We start from the raw sequence: 24,572 nt of genomic DNA, 5'->3' as shown, positions 1-24,572 counted from the left end.
AAGTATTTATTTTTGGTTTAAATAACCATACTACGTGGTAGATAAGCTTAAATTAAATTGTGAACATTTTAATTTGGCGAAACTAAAGCATTATACATGTTCTAAATTTATAATATATGAAAATATAAGATAAACATAGAGAAAATTTTTATCATATATTCTTCATAGTTTCGTCGTATCAGTCACAGGGACAAACGATAAACCAACATATGTGTCGTTTTCTGGAGAAAATGGGAAACTTGACACTAGACTGATATATGCCATTTCAACCAAAGATCACATGTACATAGGTAAACTCAGATGAAAATATTATCCGAACAAACATAAAATTTGGAACCAAATGTTATTTACAAGCTCATAAATCATAATCATAGCTACATCTAAAAAAATCAAATTCTACATAATAATATTTTAGAAAGGGCTGAACTGACATGAAAACTTGCCAACACAATGGAAACTGCGCAAACCACAAGTCCTAATTCTTCGCCTTTGTCTTTCTTCCATCCCAAACGAGCATTTTTATGGTAATCGAATCCTATTTCCACCAGTTGTCCGTGCTCACAGGGTAGGTGTTCAACCAGTGGGTCGAGGACCCTATAAGATGTAAGAAAGATGCAAGTTTAAGAAGTTCGCATGATATAAAAAAGAATCCCATGCCTGAATTCCATTTCAAAACAATGCAAATTCAGGAATGCACAGGTCATCATATAGTGGGGACTAAAAGGGGAGGTGGGTTTGCTCATGGTTGCGTCGAACCAAATGAATAGATCAAATCGTTCAAGTATTGCGACTTTCATTATTTAGCAATCAAATAAATTAAGTACATCAACAAAAGCCAGTTAAGGGAACAGCACCTTCATATTACTACATCCAAATATTTGGAAGCTATGGAACACAGAACTACAGGATTAAAAGAGAACAGGCTCCCATACATAAAACCAGAGTGTATCGCTATCTCTTGTCAAACACTAAAGCTCTCTAAGATATTCAAGAGCAGTAAAATTAGTGTTCCTGCACATGTGAAAATAACTAGTTATGATTCCAACAATTGAGGCAATCTTGATTATTACATCTAACCAGTCAAATCTTGGTTGTTATTTCGAACACAATTCATTTTTACTATTATGAGAATACTGATTACTAATCAGGATCATACTGATTACTAATCAGGATCACAAGAACTATCACTAGAGCTTATTTAATAAGTACAGTAATCAGAGAGTTAACGAAGCTCACCACATGGTAAGGAAATTCATCTGCTTCAAGCATGTGTACAATCTGTCCCATCTTTGGGCGTTTGTTGGCATCCAAATCAACACAACGAAGGCAAACCAGTAACATTCTCTTCAAAACTCTCGAGGGAGGATGAACATCAATCAAGGGGTCAACCAACTCTTCACCACGACGACTTGTTATCATTCCTTTACCCAATCAATCAATTTCACCTGAAATTAGGAAAGAGAACTCTACTTAAAATTAAACATCAAAATATTTTGGAGATATGTAAGACATTCGGTAAGGTTAACATGTAGTCCGATTTCAGAGAATACGTTTTCAACCTCTCCAGGTGGTTTCGAATAGTCTACGGGGATCCTTCCAGTGATAATTTCCATGAGTAGAACTCCATAACTGTATACATCATTTCCTTCATTAAGCATGCCAGTACTTGCATACTCGGGTGAGACGTATCTAGTAAATAAGCAAATCAAACTTGTGAGAAATGTTCATAGTATTTTCAGCTGGGTTACTTAACGTAAAATCATTCAACAAAGTTCAGAATAGAATATACCCAAATGTTCCCATCACTCTTGTTGTAACATAGCTTTTCTCAGATCCCAACAGCTTTGCAAGTCCAAAATCCGATATTTTAGGATTCCATTTCCTATCTAAAAGAATATTGCTGGATTTCACATCTCGATGGACAACTTTGGGCTCTAATCCTTCATGCAAGTACGCAAGTCTGGAAAAAATGAACTACTGATAGGGGTAGAAGTAGAGAGACAAGCGGAGATTCACAAATGAAACTTGATCTTGGATCTTGAGAAGGTATTTGATGGCTTTGAAGTTGCCTCAGTTTGTGCTTAGCTCAGTGGATTTAAATTTCATGAAAGTATTTAAAATGAGGATTCAGATAACTTTAATTTTGGGAGAACTTAAAATCCATTAGAATGGTTAAGACACAAGCGAAAAATGATAGTATAAGAATTTAAAAATCCAAAGAATCCATAGTTATCCAGACAAGAGCTGGTGATTTAAATGATGAATTTGCAATATTTTGATATCAAATGAATAAATCCAAGCACAACCTCGAGGACCTCTTTCACTGCCATAATTACTTCTCATTGCAAGTAAGTCAAGACAGGATGATGTTACCGATTAAACATAACAAAAAATGAATGAAAACATCAAGCAAGCAAGAATAAAAGCAAAACGCTGCAGATCAATTGTTCAATGTTGGTTTTGGTATCAGCTTCAAGAACACAAAAGAAACCAAACAATTTTGGATTGAATTTTACACAAAAATGACATACTGAAAAATCAGTCAATACACATTGAACAACACTAAGCCTCACCCCCTGGCTGTTCCGATGGCAATTTTCATCCTGATCTCCCATGTTAAAGGGCTAACTGGCCTCACCTCACCATGTAACCATTGCTCCAAATTGCCATTATCAATGTACTCATAGACAAGCAAACTGAATCAGAATAAAAAGATCCAGTTACAGTTCAAGAAAACATGGTCATATCTACAATAAATCAAAGTTAATCATGGGTACCTTTGAGCGCCTTCTGCACAATAACCTATCAAGCCTACAAGGTTTTTGTGTCTTACTTTGCCTATTGCTTCAACTTCCACCTTAAACTCCTTCTTTGCTTGACCCCTATTCACAAGAATAATATATGACATTGATTTACACTCTGCAAGCAAAGTGTTAGTTTTATTTTTTGATAATGCATAAGTTCGTGCATAAAATTGCTGCACTTTCTATGAAGGCATATTCACGAGGATGTAGGAAATTCGCAGCACATCAAGATTGTGATTAAGTCCAATCAAGTTTCCATATAGTCATTGAACTGTCTTTTGTTGAAATAATGACAGAACTTATTTTATGCCCCATACACAAGATTCTCATTTAGGAGCACATTTTGCAGCACATCGACATTGTGATTAAGCTCAAATCAAGTTTTCATATAGCCATTGAGCTGTCTTTGGTTAAAATAATGAACAGAAGTTATTTTATGCCCCATACACAAGATTCTCATTTAGGAGCACATTTAGTAATCCCTAGAGAAATTACAATACGGTTAATTTTCGACATAGACAATAATTGTCCTCCCTAATGAACTTCTGTGAAAACTATACTCGAGACAAGGATTGTGTTCACGTTCGAAGACAAACTGAAAGCTACTGCTTCAAACTACCCGATATATGTAAAAGAACTAAATCTCGTGCATTTTGAACTAGTTTTCATATATATATATTTACCAATGCAGAGATATATCAACCGATCCAATTAGCACACTAACATCCTCATTGTAATCCAAAAATTATTGTGAGGGCTAGCACTATACCTACCCTTTTCCAATACCAATCATAACAAACATGTCGTGGCCAAATGGTTCGTTCCATGAATAGAATTTTCTCTTTTTGACGCATTCTAGAGTACAGCAGAATATCACTGTAATGAACTAATATATAATAGAACCAAATAATTTGCTTAATTGAGAGAACGAGGAGTTAGGAGTATAATAAGTGAAGTAGGGCAAAGAGCATATAAACGTAGAAATAAAGGCAAAACGACAGAGCTAAGCAAGACTAAGTAAAGTCACAGCCTGATAATGCAACAGCTACAATAGATAATCAGAAGTAAAAAAAAGGAGGCATCAAGCTTGCGTTCCATGATAGAATATATACAAGAACGGACAAAAGATATAAAGATAAAAAAAAATATCATCCCTTGCTCTTTATTCTTTGTAATTTTATAGAAAAGAGATAAAACTCAGTCACCTACCGACTACAAAGTGAAATCAATACAATCCAGATGTCTGATGCTTTGATCTGCTTTCCAGTAAGCAAAAGAGTAACCACCAAATGGACATACATTATCCCATTTGCAAAATATTAATTAAAACTAAAAAATATATAACTTTGTCACAAAAAAAGGATAAATTAAAAACGAGGGCTCCATTTCTGAGGGCCCAAGTGAATACCGGAGCACGCCTCTGTTGGTCCCACGTACGGAATTTGAGATAATAAATTCGAAAATAAAGAATAAACTGGACACCGAGATTTACGTGGAAAACCCCTAAAAATTATTAGGGTAAAAACCACGGGTAAGATGAAAAGAATTTCACTATAATATTTTGTGATGTACAACTCACTCACTGTGTTTCCAAAGAGAACACACACTCTCTTACTACAGGAGAACAAAACACCTCACAAATATTATAGAACTAAGCACTCAAATGCTTATAAGATGAGAGAAAACTCGAAGAAGGGATGATTTGAAATGAAGGAATGATGCACCTATTTATAGTAGAATTTCAAGGTGTGAAACCGCGTATAAAACGCGTTCCGTCTGAACGCATCCTTTCATTTCAAATCTTTGACATTTATTTAAAATGTGCACCGGCCAAATGGTTGACTTGCCGACATTTCTCCCACTTGAAGATTTGATTGAGAATCAAACACATTTTCACACATCTTTTCAATCTTGCCATTACCTGCTGCTTACGTTTCCGCTAGACCACTTGAGGATCTACACCACTCAAACTTATCAGTGTTCACTGACTTGGTTAGAAAATCAGCTAATGTTATTCTTTGTATGAATCTTCTGCATATCCACACTTCTTTCTTCTACTACTTCCCGCACAAAGTGAAATTGTACTCCAATGTGTTTTGTCCTAGAATGAAAGGCTGGATTTCTTGCGATGTGCAAGGCACTCTGACTGTCACAAAACAAAGGAACATTCTCTTGTTTTTGTCCAATCTCCTCCAATAATCTTTTAATCCATATTGCCTCCTTGCAAGCTTGAGTAGCTGCCATGTATTCTGCCTCCGTTGTAGATAACGCCACAACTGTCTGCAGTTTTGAAACCCAGCTTACTGTTCCCCCTGCAAGTGTAAACACATAACCAGCAGTAGATTTCCTCTTATCAGGATCACCTGCATAATCTGAATCGACATAGCCCCTGAGTGTAAAATCCGATCCTCCATAACATAATGCAGCATTCGAGGTACCCTTAATGTATCGAAGGATCCTCTTAACAGTGCTCCAATGCCCTGGTCCAGGATTCATCATATACCGACTAACTGCTCCCACTGCTTGAGCAATGTCCGGTCTTGTATAGATCATGGCGAACATCAAACTTCCCACTGCTGATGCATATGGTACTCGAGACATCTCTATCCTTTCTGCTTCACTGCTAGGACACATCTCGGAGGATAACTTGAAGTTAACAGGAAGAGGGGTCGAGATTGGCTTACTATATTGCATGTTGAAGCGTTGCAAGACTTTCTTCAAATAATTTCTCTGTGAAAGCCAAATCTTTTTGTTACTTCTATCTCGGCGAACTTGCATCCTTAGAATCTTGTTTGCTGGTCTCAAGTCCTTCATATCAAATTCCCTAGCCAACTGTGCCTTCAATCCTTGGACCTGATCTTTGTTGGGGCCTGAAACCAACATGTCGTCCACATACAACAGCAAAATAATATAATCATCACCAGACCTCTTGAAATACGTACAAGGGTCTGCACTCAATCTGTTGTATCCAAGGCTCATGATATAGGAATCAAATCTCTTGTACCAACACCTCGGCGCCTATTTGAGACCGTACAGAGATTTGTTCAACCTGCAAACCAAGTTCTCTTTGCCTTTTTCCGCAAAACCTTCTGGCTGGAACATATAGATTTCTTTTTCAAGATCTCCATGAAGAAACGCCGTTTTCACATCTAGCTGTTCTAGATGTAGGTCAAACATCGCACACAATGCCAACACCACTCTGACTGTTGTAAGCCGAACCACAGGAGAAAATATCTCATTGAAGTCAATGCCTTCTTTCTGAGCATACCAAGTCAATGCCTTCTTTCTGAGCATACCCTTTTACCACCAATCTAGCACGATATCGCTCCACTTGGTTATTGTCATCACGCTTGATCTTATAGACCCATCTACTACCAATGGCTTTCCTTCCTTGTGGTAGTGTAACAAGATCCCAAGTTTTATTCCTGTCTAATGCCTCCAACTCTTCTTGCATTGCTATCATCCACAAGGATACATCCGAGCTTTAAGTAGCCTCGTGGAAACTCGATGGCTTACCATCCTCTAATAATAGACAATATGCAATGTTGCTTTCAGTGATATAATCTGAAAGCCAACCTGGTGGTCTTCTGTCTCAAGTTGACTGCCTCACATTGGAAACCTCAGACTCAACATGTTCTTGTTCTTCGGGCTCTGGTAATGCTTCACAAGAAACTTGACCTTCGTCCGTCTTATTTTCCACCTGAAAAATAGTAGTTTCTGAATTCGGTGTGCCTTTGTCTCTCTTTACTTTATCTTCCTCGAAGATAATATCCCTGCTGATGACAAGCTTGTCAACAGTAGGATTCCACAAGCGAAACCCCTTAACTCCATCAGCATAGCCCAAGAAGATACATTTTCTGGATTTCGAATCCAACTTCGATCTTTCTTGATCATTGTACAGAACGTACACAGGACTTCCAAATGTATGCAAATGAGAATAATCTGTCGGCTTCCCGGTCCACATATCCATCGGAGTCTTCAGATCAATCGCCATTGAAGGAGAACGATTGATAATATAACAAGCAGTTTTGACTACTTCTGCCCAAAATAACTTTTCTAGACCTGCAGTCCTCAACATAGCTCTTGTTCTGTCCAACAAGGTCCTGTTCGTCCGCTCCGCCACTCCATTCTGTTGAGGTGTGTAAGCCGTCATGAACTGTCTCTTGATGCCCTCATGTTGACAATATGCATCAAATTCGTCACTGGTATATTCTCTTCCATTGTCAGTCTTCAAACACTTGATTTTCTTTCCTGAATCAAGTTCAACCGCGCTTTGAAATCTTTGAAGATCTGGAAAACATCTGATTTCTTCTTGATTGGATACATCCAACATCTCCTAGAGAAATCATCAATAAACGAGACAAAGTATCTCGCTCCTCATAGGGATACAACCGGTGCTTGCCAAACATCCGAATGAATCAGCTCCAATATGCTTTTGCTCTTGGCAGTAGAAGTGCCAAACTTTAATCTGCATTGTTTACTGGTAACACAATGCTCACAAAAGGGTAATGACACTTTTGTAAGTCCCGGCAGCAGCTTTCGTTCTGAGAGAATTTTCAACCCTCGTTCTGACATATGCCCGAGCTTTCTATGCCATAACACTGTTAATTTTCCGCCTTCATAACCACAAGCGCTCCCTTCACAATTTTCATAATCCCGTTCTCGATACGAGTTTTGTACCCGATGTCATCCAATTGCCCCAAGGACAAAAGATTTTTCGTCAGTCCTTTCACATGTCGTATCTCCTGTATAGTGCCATCAAACATTTTAATTTTGACAGTACCGACCCCAGCGATTTCCAAGGCATGATCATTTCCCATGAATACAGATCCTCCTGAGACTGGTTCATAATGATCAAACCATTCTCTCCGAGATGTCATGTGCCACGTCGCTCATGAATCCATAATCCATGAGTCACAAAATTTGTGTCTGCCTTCTGCAACAGTTGCTGCTTCGCTGAATAATATTTCACCACTGTCTGAAGTACTGCTGTACTGGCCACATTTCCTTGAGAGTTTTTATCGATACTCGTACACTCTTTCTTGAAGTGCCCTTTACCGCCACATTTAAAGCAGTAAATATTTTTCTTCTTACTTCTCGACTTTGATCTACCTCGTCTTTGGCTCCCACTGGAGTCACGGTCCATAAATCTTCCTCTTATCATCGGTAAAGCCTCTACTTGCTTCGATGTTACCAACCTATTTTCCTTATTCTTGCGCCGGCTTTCTTCTCCAATAACCGAAGTTAAGACATCGTCGAATTTTAGAAAGCCCATAAGAATATTGTTGGTTGTGTTGATGATAAGTTGATCATATAAATCTGGTAGACTTTGAAGTAGAAGCTTCGCACGTTCATTTCCCCCTATTTTATGCCACATTGAAGTGAGTTGGGCAAATAGAGTATTTAGTGTGTTGATATGGTCGGTCATCGATGATGATTCCGCCATCCGAAGAGTATAAAACCTTCTCTTTAGGAAAATCATGCTGTGCAGCGACTTGACCTCGTACATCTTTGCCAGAGTATCCCAGATAACTTTGGTTGTTTTTATCTCAGAGATACTTGACAAAACTTCGTCTGCTATAGCCAAGTGTAAATTGGCAACAGCATTATCATTCCACTTTCCATCGTTCGTAATTTCCACCGGTCTATCTCCAATAGCCGTCAAGCAATTCTCCTTTCTTAAAACTGCTTGTATCTTTATTTTCCACAGCATAAAATTGCTTCTGTTGAACTTTGCTATCTCGTACCTTCCCGCCATTATGTCTATAACAATTTTAATAGACTGGACAAAATAATCCCGGCTTAAATAAAAAATCTCAAAAAATCTTTTCTGATGTGGAAGATCAGTCTAGGCTGCAACCACAGAGCATACTCAGAATTTTAAGAAATTTTAAACCATGGCTCTGATACCACTTGTTGGTCTCACGTGCGGAATTTGAGATAATAAATTCGAAAATAAAGAATAAACTGGCCACCGAGATTTACGTGGAAAACCCCTAAAAATTATTAGGGTAAAAACCACGGGCAAAAGAAAAGAATTCCACTATAATATTTTGTGGTGTACAACTCACTCACTGTGTTTCCAAAGAGAACACACACTCTCTTAATACAGGAGAACAAAACACCTCATAAATATTACAGAACTAAGCACTCAAATGCCTATAAGATGAGAGAAAACTCGAAGAAGGGATGATTTGAAATGAAGGAATGAGGCACCTATTTATAGTAAAATTTTAAGGTGTGAAACCGCGTATAAAACGCATTCCGTCTGAACGCATCCTTTCATTTCAAATCTTTAACATTTATTTAAAATGTTCACGGGCCAAATGGTTGACTTGCCGACAGCCTCGAGTTCCAGTTTGTCGAGAATAAATTTATAACCATATTAACTTTTAATTTTATCTGTAGTAGTGATTTTTGTGATGTACTTATTTTTTAAGAAGTACAAAAAAATAAGAATTGATGGAACCCGACAAGAATTCGGTTTCAACTCAGACTTCAAGATTATCAGCCTTGCATAACATGTATAGTTGTGAAAGTGTTTTCAGATTTAATTCAAAGACGAGTAAAGCATGATCGTATAATTCTTATCCTTTTTTCGTCTATTCCCGACCCAAGACTTACTTGTTGTTTAGAAGATTTTTGACGGCAACAAAGGAACCATCCGAAAGGACACCTCGATAAACAATGCCAAAGCCTCCTTCTCCGATAACGTTCTCATCACAAAACTGATTCGTAGCGATTTGAAGCTCCCTTAAACTGTACCACCGTCCCCACGCAGAATTTCCCAAATCGTCGGTAGAGGCCGACAGTGCCGAAGATGACTCGGTCTGAGTCAAACTCGATTCATTGCTCTCTGAGCTCCTCTTCTTGCTCTCCGAATCAATTTCCACAATCCTCGCCACATCACCTACTAGAACTATCGCCATGCTATTTTCATCCACTTCTTCCGTTGCTTGAACTTTATCGGACGCTTTAACTTCACTGATCTCCTGGAAAACCAGCGGCAAAATCCCCGGTCCGCGTTTCACGCCAATGTGGCTTCGCTTCGACCTCCACTTCAGACTAAGAAAAACGAAAATAATAGAAAAAACGGCGAGCACAACCACAATTGTGGCGATTACAATAACGTACAGTTTTTGGCCGAAAATCGGAGTTTTGGAGTTGAGAATACCGGCGGAAATTTCCATTTTCACGACGAGATCGTACTCTCCAAGCTCTTTCCTAGGGGGAAATGCAGTGTAGACTGAAAAGGTTTTGCATTTTGGCAGCTATGGAGCGAGTGGGCATGCAACGGTCAGTCAAGTGGAAGATTCATAATATTGAGGACTTCTCAATAATAGGCTTTTTCCCCCAAATTCAGGCCGAAAAATATATATCAATCTAATAAAAAGTTTACATTTTTTAAAATTAAATGGTAATTTAATTATTTTTTAAAAGACGGAATTTAAAAAATAAACTTTTAATTTCCAAGTAATAGACAAATACTTGAAATAATTCGGGTTGGACTCGAACTCAATCAAAATTGAAGTACATTCAAACTTTGATTGATTGGTTAGCTTCTTTTAAATAATTCAATTAGGAGTAAGTTTCTTGTGAGACGGTCTCACGAATTTTTATCTGTGAGACGGGTCAATCCTATCGATATTCACAATAAAAAGTAATATTCTTAGCATAAAAAGCAATATTTTTTAATGAATGACTCAAATAAGATATATGTCTCACAAAATACGACCCGTGAGATCGTTTGACATAAATTTTTGCCTTCAATTGGATTGAGTCACATGATAATAATTATAAATGATTTCAAATACACAAACAATTTATGTTTTTCAAAATCCACTCTTCATGTTAAATCTCTTATTTTGAATCAAATTTTCTCATCCAAGTGCATCTTCGCCTCCTTCATGTACAAATAATAAATATGTTTTTCAATCAATTCGAACATCTCGCGAACGGCTCGATTTGATTCCACTTTGCAGCAAACCATTTGGCCATGATTTGAAATACTTTGTGATTGTTTTATGGATTGATACTTTGTTTTGATAATCAACAAAGTAGGAAATACCAAGCGTCGTGGCAAATAAATCATTTGATTGCGTAATTAATGTAATTTGTATCATGTCACCTGTGGCTTAAAATTAAATTTTTGGACCACCATGTTGTTCATGTTGATTTGTGAGGCTGATTGAATATTTTTGGATACTCTTGCACAAAGCAAAAAATTGTGTGAGACGGTCTTACGATTCATATTTTATGAGATGGATCTCTTATTTGAGTCATCCATGAAAAAATATTACTTTTTATGCTAATAATATTATTTTTTATTGTGAATATCGGTAGAATTGACCCGTCTCACAGATAAAAATTCGTGAGACCGTCTTACAAGAGATATACTCCTTGCACACTTCACAAACGGGTCACGCACATAAAATAATTCCATATTTTATATTTTATAAGTAGTAAAAATCCAAAATTCATCTATCTAATATTAGATTATTTAGTTTAGGCGATATTAAATGTAAAAGTTTTCATCTATCCTTATCAATATTATTTTTTCATATGTAACAGCCCGCATTAAAGTGCAAGTGAGTCAGGTAACTCGACTATGAGAGCCAAACAAAGGAAGAAGCAAAGAAATAAATAAATCGATGATACGAAAACGAAACGAAAGAAAAAGTAAATAAATATGAAAAAAAATCACGTAACTAAGTTTTCTTCCATTCTTTTAGACATAGTTTGGTGTACTTGATAACTAAGTGATTAATAATTTATCACTCTTCAACCTATGTTTGGTTCATTTTTTAGAAGCCCACAAAAATTAAATGGGTCCGTGATAATGCTGGTCCATCATGGAGAAGACATCCCACCAAAGGTTAGTGATATCTTCATGATAAAAGAATAAATAATATGAAATGACATTATTAGCCCCCAAACTTTTCGATCGACAACAACCCTAAATTTCAATTTTACATTCTACAAATTTATTTCTCTCTGCGGCGGCGAGAGAAGTTTGGATTCCACAGGAATTGAGGCTTTTGAAGCCGCTTCTTGTGGAGGTTAAAGGATATTAACAGGTAAAACTTTGGAATTTTTCAATATTTTAATTTAATTTCGTTTGGATTGAAGAATTTATTTGAATTTTGTGTAAGTGTGGATGTCCAATCTCATTGGACATCTCGAATTGGCTCACTAACATCGACTATTGTCTTTAGCCAAGTTCAAATCGAACTCAAATTTTTTATATGTCTTGTTCGAATATGACAAACTCGAGAAATTATCGTTTTTTTTAAAAAAAATTGTTAAAATACAATTTTCGTTTTATATTTATTTATAAACTTTGTAAAGTCTCTTGTAAATAAGATTTTAATACTTGAAAAAGAGCTTGAAAAGGTGCCGATTGATTAAGATTAAGTATGGATATGGGTAGGAAAAAATACCGAATTTTCGGTATAGCGAGATTACCGTACCGAAAAAATTCCGAATTTACCGAATTTTCGGTATACCGAAGATTTCGCTACGGTACGGTAAGAATACCAAAATTTTCGGTACGGTAACGGTATGCAATTTGAAAATTTCGGTGCATACCGGAATACCGAAATACCAAAAAAATATATAAAAAATTTAAAATATATAATATTTTAAAACAATAAATTCATAAAAATTTTAAAATGTAATGTTTTTCGGTATAAAACGGTATATACCGATACTGTATCGAAATATCGGTATACCGTACAATTTCGGTATAATCGGTATGCTAGTTATATTTACCGAATTTTTCGGTATACCGAAATTTTTGGTACGGTATCGGTATAAATTTTCTTATACCGAAATTTTCGATATGGTATAAGATTTTCGGTACGATATACCACCCCAAAGTATGGACACTATTTTTTGTCGGAACAAAATCTATTCGAAGGGTACTCAAGCGCGACTCACCTATTAAAATGTGAATTAAAGATAAATTATATCATAATTTATATAAATAAAATAATAATACAAATTGAACAAAAAATTTAATTTCCGATGAAGTTATGAGATAAATATTATTGGGAGAACCTTGAAAATCCAATTATCTTACATCCCCCGATGCCTGACACGTTTAATTTCCTGCGGGTCAAGCCTGCGTCATGCGCACATCCTCACGCCTGTTGAAGAGTAGATTCATCATTTTACCTGCAGTTGATCAAATTAATTATGGTTGAGTTTGCATTGATTTGAAATATATTTTGTTTTGTTTCATAGAAGTTAAATTTATTTATTTTATATTTATATAATATTTTATGTTGATTAAAATAAATTTCAAATTCAATCAAATCAGAAATAAAGACAGTTGAAATGCATTCTATTTAATATAACTAATGTATAAATAATTAAAACATGAATTTAAAATTTCATAAATTGTTTCATTCTTAATCATAAAACAATAATCAAAATATGTGAATTTAAAATTTATTCATCCAAATGCAACATAATGGAATTGAACTTATTTGTTAGTTTGATTCAATTACGAATTCAGATCTTCTGTTGTGGTTGAAAACACAGCACCGATGTTGTGCTCTTTTAACAAGAGGTGATAAACTGATTATCTCGTATCGTCTGACAATTTTTTAAATTTATCTGACACTAGGTCAATCAGATGATCAACTGATCAGCTCGTATAAAAAATACACAATATCAGATGCTGTCTTTCAACTACAACATAGAATCCAAATCCTTCCATTACTTCCATAAGATCTATATTACGTTTTTGGCTCCATTTCAAATAATTGTAGGTCGAAAGCAAAATTTATTTGTAATGGCCAATGGGCCACGATGTATAACCCAAATAGTAATCAAGCCTTACGTTTTACCCGATTTAAAATTTGTTCCAAATAAATTGGCAAGGCAAACTAACTGAACATGCTGGGCTAAGTTTATGCGCTCTTTTCTAAATTATTCGAAAGCTTATAAACTTTTTAAAAAAGGGTTTGATAGAAAAGAGATTGTAAAATTAAAAAGTAAGTTTTTTTTAAATTTAGAAAACATTAAAAATTATAAGTAATTGGGGGACTAATCCCAAAATCATTTTCATTAGGGCACATTGGAGAATATTAGATTTAGTCAAAATGTTTCAAAACAATTGTTTAACTCAGATAAGTGCTTCTATCAATTTAAAATTTTGATTAATTTGTTTTAAAATAATTTGTGTAGCAGAAATGTATTTAATACACAATAATATATTAAATTATTATCTAGAATATATAGCGATGGTCCCATGGTCCAGTGGCGAGGACCTTGGACTCTAAATCCAGTAACCCGACTCTCTTTGTATTTATTAACTTTTTTTTTTTGGGTAAAGATGGATAAACACTCGCAACAAATTTTTGGTCTGATTATTATTTTTTTCCAATTGGGAAAGACATAGCAGTGTAATAATTTACAATTCAGCAATGGACAAATATAAAAATATCAATAAATTGCCAAAAAATTTCAACACAAATGACTGCCTTGCCACCTCTGCACTCTTATAACTCTCCCCCATAAAATAATGGGTCTCTTAAACATGTAAAGAACCTGTTTTCTCCTTTCTTGAAATCCAGCAAGTCCCTTCCTTGAACATAAATGAACCGCGGAGGAACACACACGACTAAATTTCAACCCCATACCTCAGAGATGAAGAAGAATGTACAAGGAAACCAGCAATCAAAGATTTCCACCAAGAATCAAGAATAATGAACTTCTGTTTTAATTATTATCATTCGTTCTCTCTACATCATGCTCGTTCTGAGGTTCTGGGAAAATCTCGACAGAGTGTCGCCTGGTTGAGGATGAATGACCATTACCATTTCCATCAACATTCTGACCACTTCCTTGAGACCCCATTGTCCCCGAGTGTTTGAAACTTCCAGCTCGTTCAACTTTTCGAGAAGTCCCAACTGCCACATCCGACGAGCTGTGCCGCCAGCTGCTGAATAAAGTAGCATGGAACGACCCTCTGGATGACACGGTTCTAAGCCTAGCCGAGCCTGTATTTTCTTCCCTAACGACTTTCAGTGGATTTTCCAATGCCTTGAGTATATAACGCATCGGGGGGCGTCTAGAAGGCTTCGGATTAAGACAAGACCTCGCGACAATTGCCATTGCCCATACTTCCTCGAGAAGATCCTCATCTATGACAAGTGATGTATCCACGATATTTGTGACGAGTTCTTTGTTGTTTGTACTGATGTAACGTAGGGTTGATTCCAACCATTCTTTCATGATGGAATCAGGGGACGAACTGATGTCAAGTTTACCAGTTACCAGCTCGAGCAGAACTTTCCCAAAACAGTAAACATCATAGGCACACGTAGCATAAGGCATACCTGGTCATCGAAATCAAAGAATGAATGACAATGCAGAGAAAGAAAAAAGATGATGACACAAACAAACCCACAGTTACAGAAGCTTGCTGATGTACCTTGATCCGATGACCTGCAAAATATACCGTAAACAAATTGAGTCAGGTTCATAGACGGAAATGAAAGTATGGGATCATATAATATTCTTTATATGTTGAAATCACCAAAAACATCACAAAAGTACAAAAATAAGTGAAAAACTCTTATGACTAGTAAATTTATTATAAATGGTTGATTAAGAAGTACAAAAATAAGTAGTACTTAAAAATATGTGAAAACCATGAAAAAATACGCACATGTATGTCATGACGGCTATTATTTTCACTGTCATAGACACCACCACAGTCAACGACTCGAACTTCACTCTATTTTTTAACTCTAACGTCACGCAACAGAACATTTAAAGCAGTTTACTTTACAAGAAAATTACTTACTGTGGCAACCGTAGCAATTTTGTGATTCTGTTTTGATGAGCATCTCCTTCTTGAGCACAAACTTTACTCAAGCTTCCTAATCTTACTTCAAATTTATCATCGAGTAGTATACTGCTGGCATGTACATCCCTTCAAGAACACAAAACCAATTCCATCATTAGAAGAGAATAGAGGAGGTAGAATTGCATAGATATCATTCCATTCAAGATAGACAACATATGTGAGTCACTCCAAACTCATATGTAATGTCATGTTTCGTATTTTGCATTTCACTGATATTTTTTCTAAGAAAATGTTTTGTACTTGTTTACTAGTATAACATTTATGATAACGGAGTACTTTTGCTAGTTCTTTACCCAAAGTAGTAAGAAAAGAGTAAAGTCAGTTCTGACGTGTGTTTGTCTATTGACCATTATACTGGCAAAGAGCTCTAGTTTCAGAGTTCTGATAAGACGACAGAATCAACCATGAAGGCATACAAATTAATAGGTACCTGTGAACAAGTGGTGGGGTGCACTCATGGTGTAGGAAACACAAACCCTCGGCAGCTCCAATCGCTATTTTGAGTCGTGTTATCCAATCCAGTGATTGCAAACCATCATCATCAGATTTCGTTTTCTTGAACAAAGAACTGGTCAAGTCTCCATTTGGCATGAATTTATAAACGAGAAACTTCTCGTTCTCGTTCTCCAAGCAATGCCCTAATAGTTGTACGAATCGAGGGTGGGATACTTTGTTGAAAAACTCAAGTTCTAACATGTGTGCTTCTTTTTTTACCATTGAATTCAAATCCACTTTCTTGATGACTACCGGGATTCCACCTTCAAGGATTCCACGGAAAAGGTCACCAGACTGACCATTCTTGATTAGATTTGAGTCACTCAATTCATCAGTGGCCTTGAGAATCTGCTGATAGGCAAATGAATCACCAAGAATTGAAAAATTTAATGATGTTCCGGGAGGTGGTGGACTTCCACTGGCAGGAACAGGCCCCACACCAATGTCACGTCGGTTTATTGCGTCTCTCCTTCTCTTGCAATAAATCAGAAGCACAAATAAAATTACCAGGAGAGAGATTATCCCAACACCACCAAGAACAGCAGCCAAAATGATTACTTTTCTGTGACTCTTCTCATTGGATTCAGCAGGAGGAGTTTCAGTGCCATTTGGTGATCCAAAATCATCGAACACTAAGCCCCTCTCAGAATAAAATGAGGCACATTCAGATGCACCTCTCTGATTAGTCACGTTCTGGAGGCAATTCAAACCAAGAGAAGTGTTGCCACGAGCATTACTCGGAACTGTGCCTTGGAAATAGTTGCTTGATGCATCGATAAAACTGAAGCTTCTGAATACAACAGGCAGATTTCCGTAAAACATATTATGGGAAATGTTAAGTGCTAAAACACTAGAATTTGTACTTGAAGTCACATTTGGCAGCCCACCAGTAAAATTATTCACAGACACATCAAGGAACTGCAGTGTAGGGATAGACCACAACGCAGCAGGAAAATCATTGGTGAAACCATTACGACTCAAAACAAGAATTTGTAATCGAGCCAAAGGACGAAATAAATCCTCGGCCAGTGATCCTGAAAGAATATTGTTCCCAATTACCATTCGTCGCAAGTTTCTCAAACCCCTAAAATCCAGAGGAAGCGACCCTGTGAGAGAATTAAATCCGAGATCAAGCTCAACCAGACTAGAAAGATCACCGAGTTGTGCTGGTATTGAAGACGATAAACTGTTCCCAGAAAGATTCAAGAACTGCAACATAGACATAGTTCCAATACCCGGAGGAATAACCCCAGACAAGAAATTTGCAGGACATATCAAGTAAAGTAAGGTTCCCAAGCACCGCAAAAGACTCAGGTATCGAACTTGTAAGCATGTTTCTCGAAAGATCAAGAACAGAAAGGCGAGATAACTGACCTAAACTGGACGGAACTACACCAGTGAGATTGTTATCAGATAAATACAGTTCAGCTAAGTTACTCAAATTGCCTAGTGTGGTCGGAATGACACTAGTAATTGAGCAAGAACTGAGATCAAGCACTTGGAGCGAGGCAAGCTGCAAGCCCAGCCATCCCGGAATCGACCCAGGAAGCAAGAAATTTGACGAGTTGAAAGAGGTCAAAAGGGTCAAATTCTGGAGGGCATCCACTGAGAATTGAGGGTTTTGGCTTCCTCTTCGAGTTCTCCTGAACCCCGAAATGTTGATGCCCGTAACCCGGCCATTGTTGCACTGAATACCAACCCAAACCGTACAGGGGTCGGATTTTACTGGCCACTCTTTAGCCCTCAGCCCTAGTGAAGATCTCAGCTGAAGTAAAGCCAATCTATCTTGCGTTGAAACCGAAAATTGCTGCTCTAATGTACAACCAAACAGCGACAATAACAAAACTAAAACAACAAAAACCACCCCGCTCCACCGATCCACCATTTCTGCTGCACCTTCATTGAACTTCAAGAAAAAGCCCCCTCTCATTCATTTACACATAAACAGAGCAAAACACTCAATCCCATACCAAGAATTCAGGGATTCTTGCTATACAAATGAGCATGCATTTACTTTATTCAAGATTAAAAATAAAAAAATAAAATAAGTCGAAGAAAAGCACAGAACTCTCGTTGGTAAGTTTAACTTTCTGAAAATGAATAAAAATGAATCAGAACCTCGGAGTTGATTCTACAAAATCTATTCTTTTTCCATTTGCTTGAAAAAACAAAACCTCTTTTTCAATTTTATCTCTCCGCCGCACTTCCTCTTCTCTCTCAACCCCCTACAATCTTTTAGTTGACGAGGGATATAAAGATGAAAAGGGATTTGTAAGGAAAAAAAAAAGTCAAAAACTGAGATTTTAGGTAGGCGGAGAAAGAATTGGGTGACTATACTGAATGCTTGATGGTTGGCACTAATGGTTCGTAGAGAGAGAGAGCGGGATTAAAAAAAAGCTAGAAATACACCATGGACCAATCCGGATCCGGATCCGGATCCGGATCAGAGTGGTTTAAGTACTAAACTATTGAGAGAGCTACATGTGACCTGTTGGCAAGCAGAAGCAACCTTCTTAAGAAAGTAGTTACTCTGCGTTTACATTTTTTTTTTATCATTATCGATGAATTAAAGTGAAATTTGACAAATTATGGAGATATTAAATTGATATTTAAATTGTTGAAATAATAAAAATAAAAATAAAAGTGTGTGTTGAAATTAAAAAACAAAACAAACAAAAAACAAAAGTGTAATATTAGTATCATATAAAAATAAAATTGAAAGAAAAAGTTGGTGTCTTTCCTACATGGTTACTATCATGTGCTCGACTTTAATAAAATAGAATAGATATAAAAAATACGATTAAAAGCAAAACATTTGATCAAAAAAATGAAATAAGCGATCAAGTTTTTGATTAACTATATTAGGTATATATTCTCGTCAAAAAAAAAATATTAGGTAAATATATAAAAAAACAAAAAACAAAAAACTTTACAATCTTATATGAAAACGAAAAACCGAACGATCGTAACTGGGTCAAAATTCGGGGTTCTTGGGTCGGGCAGGTTTGGTCGATAAGTATGAAATAAGGCTGTGGAGTATGGACTACCGAATCGGGTTTGGATCTGATTGAAACGCCGAAAATCCCGCCCAGTACAGCTAAGCTTTTAAACTACTACCGCTATTCTATATTGTACCTTCTCTCTCTGCATTTAGTTGTACATCATGGACACCTATTTATTACACAATCATTTTTATTATAATAATATATAATAAAAAATTCATATAAACATAATAATTTATTGTAATATTTAATTCAAATCTCTATGTTGTCTATTCAGGAAAGGGCCGGGCCAATCCACCTTTCCCAAATGGATTACAATTATATAAATTTCATTTATAAAACCAAGTCTTGTCTTTTTCTAGATGTATCCAATCGATTTTTATAATACATACATTATACATTAAAATAAACTCTTATAAACTGATTTACGCTCAATTTTTTAAGACAAAAAGACCTATGAGAAACAATATCTGTAATCTTACTTTTTATTTTAAATATAGATAAGATCGACTCGTCTCACATATACAAAATATCTATTATTATACTTTATATTTCTTACAAGTCAATATAACTTTAGTTCAATTTTTGTTAAAATAACAACCATTGTGGTTTAGTCAACACTGTCATGAATCTTGTCACCAATGTCAAATTTTTATCATATTGCATGAAGATACATCACGTTTTTTAAAACAAATCAAGACAATTAAGCAACCCTTTTCAATTAAAAATTTTGATAATATATATAGTTTTGATAGGTTGTCCATCACCGTACACACTATGATTCATTTATTGAATATAGTGAAATATATCTAATTCAACATCTAATAGGTTAGTGCTACCCTCATTGATGGACACGGTGGTGAACATTAGATCAAAATTAGACTCAAAAATAGAATTTAATTAATTATAATATAGAGTTCATTTAAAGAGTGTATACGTTAAAAAAACAAGAGTATGTCTCTTGCAAGACGATCTCACGAATCTTTATCTGTGAGATGGGTCAATCCTACCGATATTTACAATAAAAAGTAATACTCTTAGCATAAAAAGTAATACTTTTTAATGGATGATACAAGTAAGAAATATGTGTCACAAAATATGACCTGCGGGACCGTCTTACACAATTTTTCGCCAAAAAACAATAATTGATGATTATTTTTTCGAAAAGTTAGTTCGGATTAATTTGTGCAACACAATAAATATTTAACAGCCTGTGGCACATGCATGTTGATTTATTTTACCAATAATATCACAAAAATAGTAAAATTGGATAGTTTGGTGGATATGGTAAAAGGAGAAATGTGACAATAATTATAGGAAAACGATCCCATGTATTTGTCACTCAACCACAGTAATCAAGCATCTAATGTTGCCACCTAATTTCCTCCTTTCCATAAATCTATCGCATCAAAATTAATGTTTATTGAAATTATGTGTATTTAACGTAACAATTAAAACTAATTAATGCGTGTATACAGGGGAAAATATCGAGTAGTTTCTCTCTATTTGAAAATAAATTAAATTAAGGGTGATTTTCTTTTATTACATTAATTTCAAATTTTATTTAAATATATATTGTTATACCATATAAGTTATACATATCCACGATGTTATCATATTGTCCACTTTGAACCTAAGTCGTAATGGATTTGGTTTTTTTTTACTTTACCAAAAATATCTAGGCAAAAACTTGTGTGAGACGGTCTCACGGGTCGTATTTTGTGAGTCGGATCTTTTATTTGGGTTATCCATGAAAAATATTACTTTTTTATGCTAAAAATATTACTTTTTATTGTGAATATCGGTAGGATTGACCCGTCTCACATATAAAGATTCATGAGACCGTCTTACAAGAGACCTACTCAAAAATCTCATATAAACGAATATATCATTCTCTCTTATTAATCTGTTAACTTGTAGCTCGTGCTACAATCTGCTAGAAGAAAAAAATTGTATAAATCACATTATTTTACATGATTAATATATTATTAAATATTTTTTGATAATACACGCAATGTGTATTCAGAGAATATTAGCTGGTTATACATGAAAATATAAGGTTGATATCTCCATTGATTAATAGAAAATCAAGTGTCTAGATCTAATGCCTAAAAAATACAAAAATAAAGAATGGTAGATATAAAATAATCGAGGAAAATTAGATTATAAATAATTAAAAACAGGGAATTAATTCGTTTTCAATATAAAATAATAATAGTAGATCAGATCAAGTGGTTTGATGAAATATTAAAACTCGACACTTCAATGCATGTTCAAATCAAACCTTTGAATAATTTTGTGGATTTTATTTAAATCATATTATTTCTACTTTTAAAATTTGTTTATGTGATTTAATACCTACTTTACAAATAATTATATTACAGTATTACCCAAATAATTTCGTTGAAGTTGAGAAAGAATTGAAGACAAATAACAGTCTAAAAGTAAAACAGGGGCATTCAACCTAATCTGATATGATTAAAGTTTGGATTTTGCGAGTCTTTATAAAAAAAAAATAATTCATTTTTTAGCACTAACAAATACTTGTTTGATTATATGAATAAGGTAATGTCAAATATTTGTCGTTTTATTAAAAATTTTAGCTAGTGATAATGACATAACTTCAATATTCTAAATTGTACATGATACAACTCAAGTATTGTTGGTCTCAAGTACAATATCTTGAAATATAAATATGAAAATAAAGAATAAAATCGGACACTGAGATTTACATGAATAAAACTTAAAAATTATTATTGTAAAAATCACGGGAAAGATAAAAAAAATTAACTATGATATTTTATTGTGTATAATCATTCACTGTATTTATTAATATAACATCCATTGTTAATACAAGATAACAACAAAACACCTTACAAATATTATATAATAATACACTCAAATAAGATTGTATTGAGATGAGAGAATAACTCGAGAATTAGAGAATATGAAATCGAAACATGTTTCCTTCATCAGCTTTTCCCCAAGGGATTTTCTCCCAACCACTCATTAGTCTCAAGCACTCATTAATGGCTGACATTTCTCTCATCTGAAGTCAATCAAATATCTACACATCCTTTATGTTTTTTTCTAGGCCACTTGAGGATCTATACAACTCAAACTTATCTGTGTTCACTGGTTTGGTCAAAAAATCAGATACATCGTTCTTTGTATGAATTTTATACGTATTCATACATCTTTCTTCTACTACTTCTCGCACAAAATGAAATTCAACTCCAATATGTTCGGTCATGGAATGAAATGTTGAATTCCTCACGATGTGTAAGACACTATAATTATCACAAAACAAATTAATTTTATCTTGTTTGTGTCTGATCTCCTCCAATAACCGTTTAATCTATATTGTCTATTTGCAAGTTTGAGTAGTTGCCATATAATCTGTCTCTGTTGTAAATAACTCTCCAACTGTTTGCAGTTTTGAAACACATCTTACCGTTCTCTTTGCAAATGTAAACGAATAACCAGTCGTAGATTTTCTCTCATCAAGATCACCTGTATAATTTGAATCGACAGAGCCCCTGAGTGTAAAATCCGACCATCCATAAATAATACAGCATTTGAGGTACCCTTAATGTATCCAAGAATCCTCTTAAGAGTGGTACAATTCTCTCTCCAAGGATATAATGACTAACTGTTCGCAATGATTGAGCAATGCAAGTTCTTGTACAGATCATGACAAACATCAAACTTTTCACTGTTGATGCATATGGTACTCGAGACATCTCCATCATCTCTCATTCAATGCTAGGACACGTCTCAGAGGATAACTTGAAGTTAACACGAAGAGATATAGAAATTGGCTTACTATCTTGCATGTTAAAGTGTTGCAAAACTTTCTTTAAATATTTGTTCTGGGAAAACCAGATATTTCTATTACTTATTTCTCAGTGAACTTGTGTTCTTATAATCTTGTTTGTTAGTTTCAAATCCTTTATATCAAGTTCCCTAACCAACTTTGTCTTCAGTTCTTGGACCTAATATTTGTTGGGGTCGGACTTGCTACTAACATGTTCACATAAAACAACAAAATGATATAATCATCACCACATCTCTTGAAATATGTATAATGGTCTGTACTCATTCTGTTGTATACAAGGCTCATGTTATATGAATCAAATCTTTTTTACCAACACATCGCCGTCTGTTTGAGACCGTACAAAGATTTGTTCACACATACAAACAAAGTTCTCTTTGCATTTTCCGCAAAACTTTCTGGCTTGAGCATATAAGTTTCTTCTTCAAGATCTCCATGATTAAATGAAGTTTTCACATCTAGTTGGTCTAGATGTAGGTCAAACATTACATACAATGTCAACACTATTCTAATTTTTGTAAGACGAACTACATGATAAAATATCTCATTGAAGTCAATGTCTTCATTCTGAGCATATTTTTTTATCACCAATTTAGCACGATTCTTCTCAACTTGGTTATTGTCATCGTGCTTGATCTTATAGACATGTATGTTATCAATGACTTTCCCTCTCGTGGTAGTGTAAGAAGATCTCATGTTTTATTTATGTCTAATACCTCTGATTCTTATAGCATTGCTGTCATCCACATGGATACATCAGAGTTTTGAGTAGCTTCATTGAAACTCGGTGGCTCATCATCCTCTGTTAATAGACAATATGCAATATTACTTTTAGTGAAATAATCTGAAAGCCAACCTGGTGGTTTTCTATCTCGAGTTGACTGCTTCATATCGGAAACCTCATACTACACGTGTTCTCGTTCCTCGTTCTCCGACACAAGAAATTTGATATTTGCATGTCTTATTTTTCACCAGAATTTTAATATTTTCTGAATTTAATGTGATTTGTCTCCTTTCACTTTATCTTTCTCGAAGATAACATTTTCACTGATGACAAGCTTGTGACAGTGGGATCTCACAAATGAAACCTTTTTTATTCCATTAACATAACCCAAGAAGACACAACTTCTGGATTTTGAATCTAACTTCGATCTTTCTTGACAATTGTACAAAACATACACATTACTTCCAAATGTATGCACATGATGAGAATATTCAACCGGCTTCCCAGTCTACCACTTCATCGAATCCTTCAAATCAGTTGCTACTGAAGGAGAACGGTTGATGATATAACTAACAGTCTTGATTGCTTCCGTCCGAAATGACTTTTCTAGACCAGCAATCATCAACATGACTATTGTTCTGTCCAAAAAGGTCATGTACGACCGCTTCGCCACTCCATTAAGTTGAGGTGTATAAGTCATCATGAACTGTCTTCTGATGTGCTCGAGTCGATAAAATGCATCAAATTCATTACTGGTATATTAACATCCATTGTCAGTCCTCAAACACTATATTTTCTTCTTAGAATCGAGTTCAACTCGAGCTTTGAAATC

General features: G+C 35.2%; 1 protein-coding gene and 1 pseudogene across 1 annotated transcript; both read right to left on the bottom strand.

Moving 5' to 3' along the window:
• Positions 1-324: 324 nt before the first annotated feature.
• Positions 325-10,142, bottom strand: LOC142531273 (putative receptor-like serine/threonine-protein kinase At4g34500; annotated as a pseudogene).
• A 4,021-nt stretch (positions 10,143-14,163) lies between these two features.
• Positions 14,164-18,534, bottom strand: LOC142530921 (putative LRR receptor-like serine/threonine-protein kinase At2g16250). Its single transcript, XM_075636846.1, is given in 5 exon segments — positions 14,164-15,151; positions 15,247-15,260; positions 15,622-15,750; positions 16,115-17,445; positions 17,447-18,534. Coding segments are annotated over 5 exon segments (2,757 nt in total). The 5' UTR covers positions 18,110-18,534; the 3' UTR covers positions 14,164-14,531.
• Between the last annotated feature and the right edge of the window lie 6,038 nt (positions 18,535-24,572).

This window comes from Primulina tabacum, chromosome 17 (genome assembly GCF_025594145.1).
Source record: "Primulina tabacum isolate GXHZ01 chromosome 17, ASM2559414v2, whole genome shotgun sequence".
Classification (NCBI taxonomy): Eukaryota; Viridiplantae; Streptophyta; class Magnoliopsida; order Lamiales; family Gesneriaceae; genus Primulina; species Primulina tabacum.
This window is presented reverse-complemented; position numbering and strand designations above follow the sequence as displayed.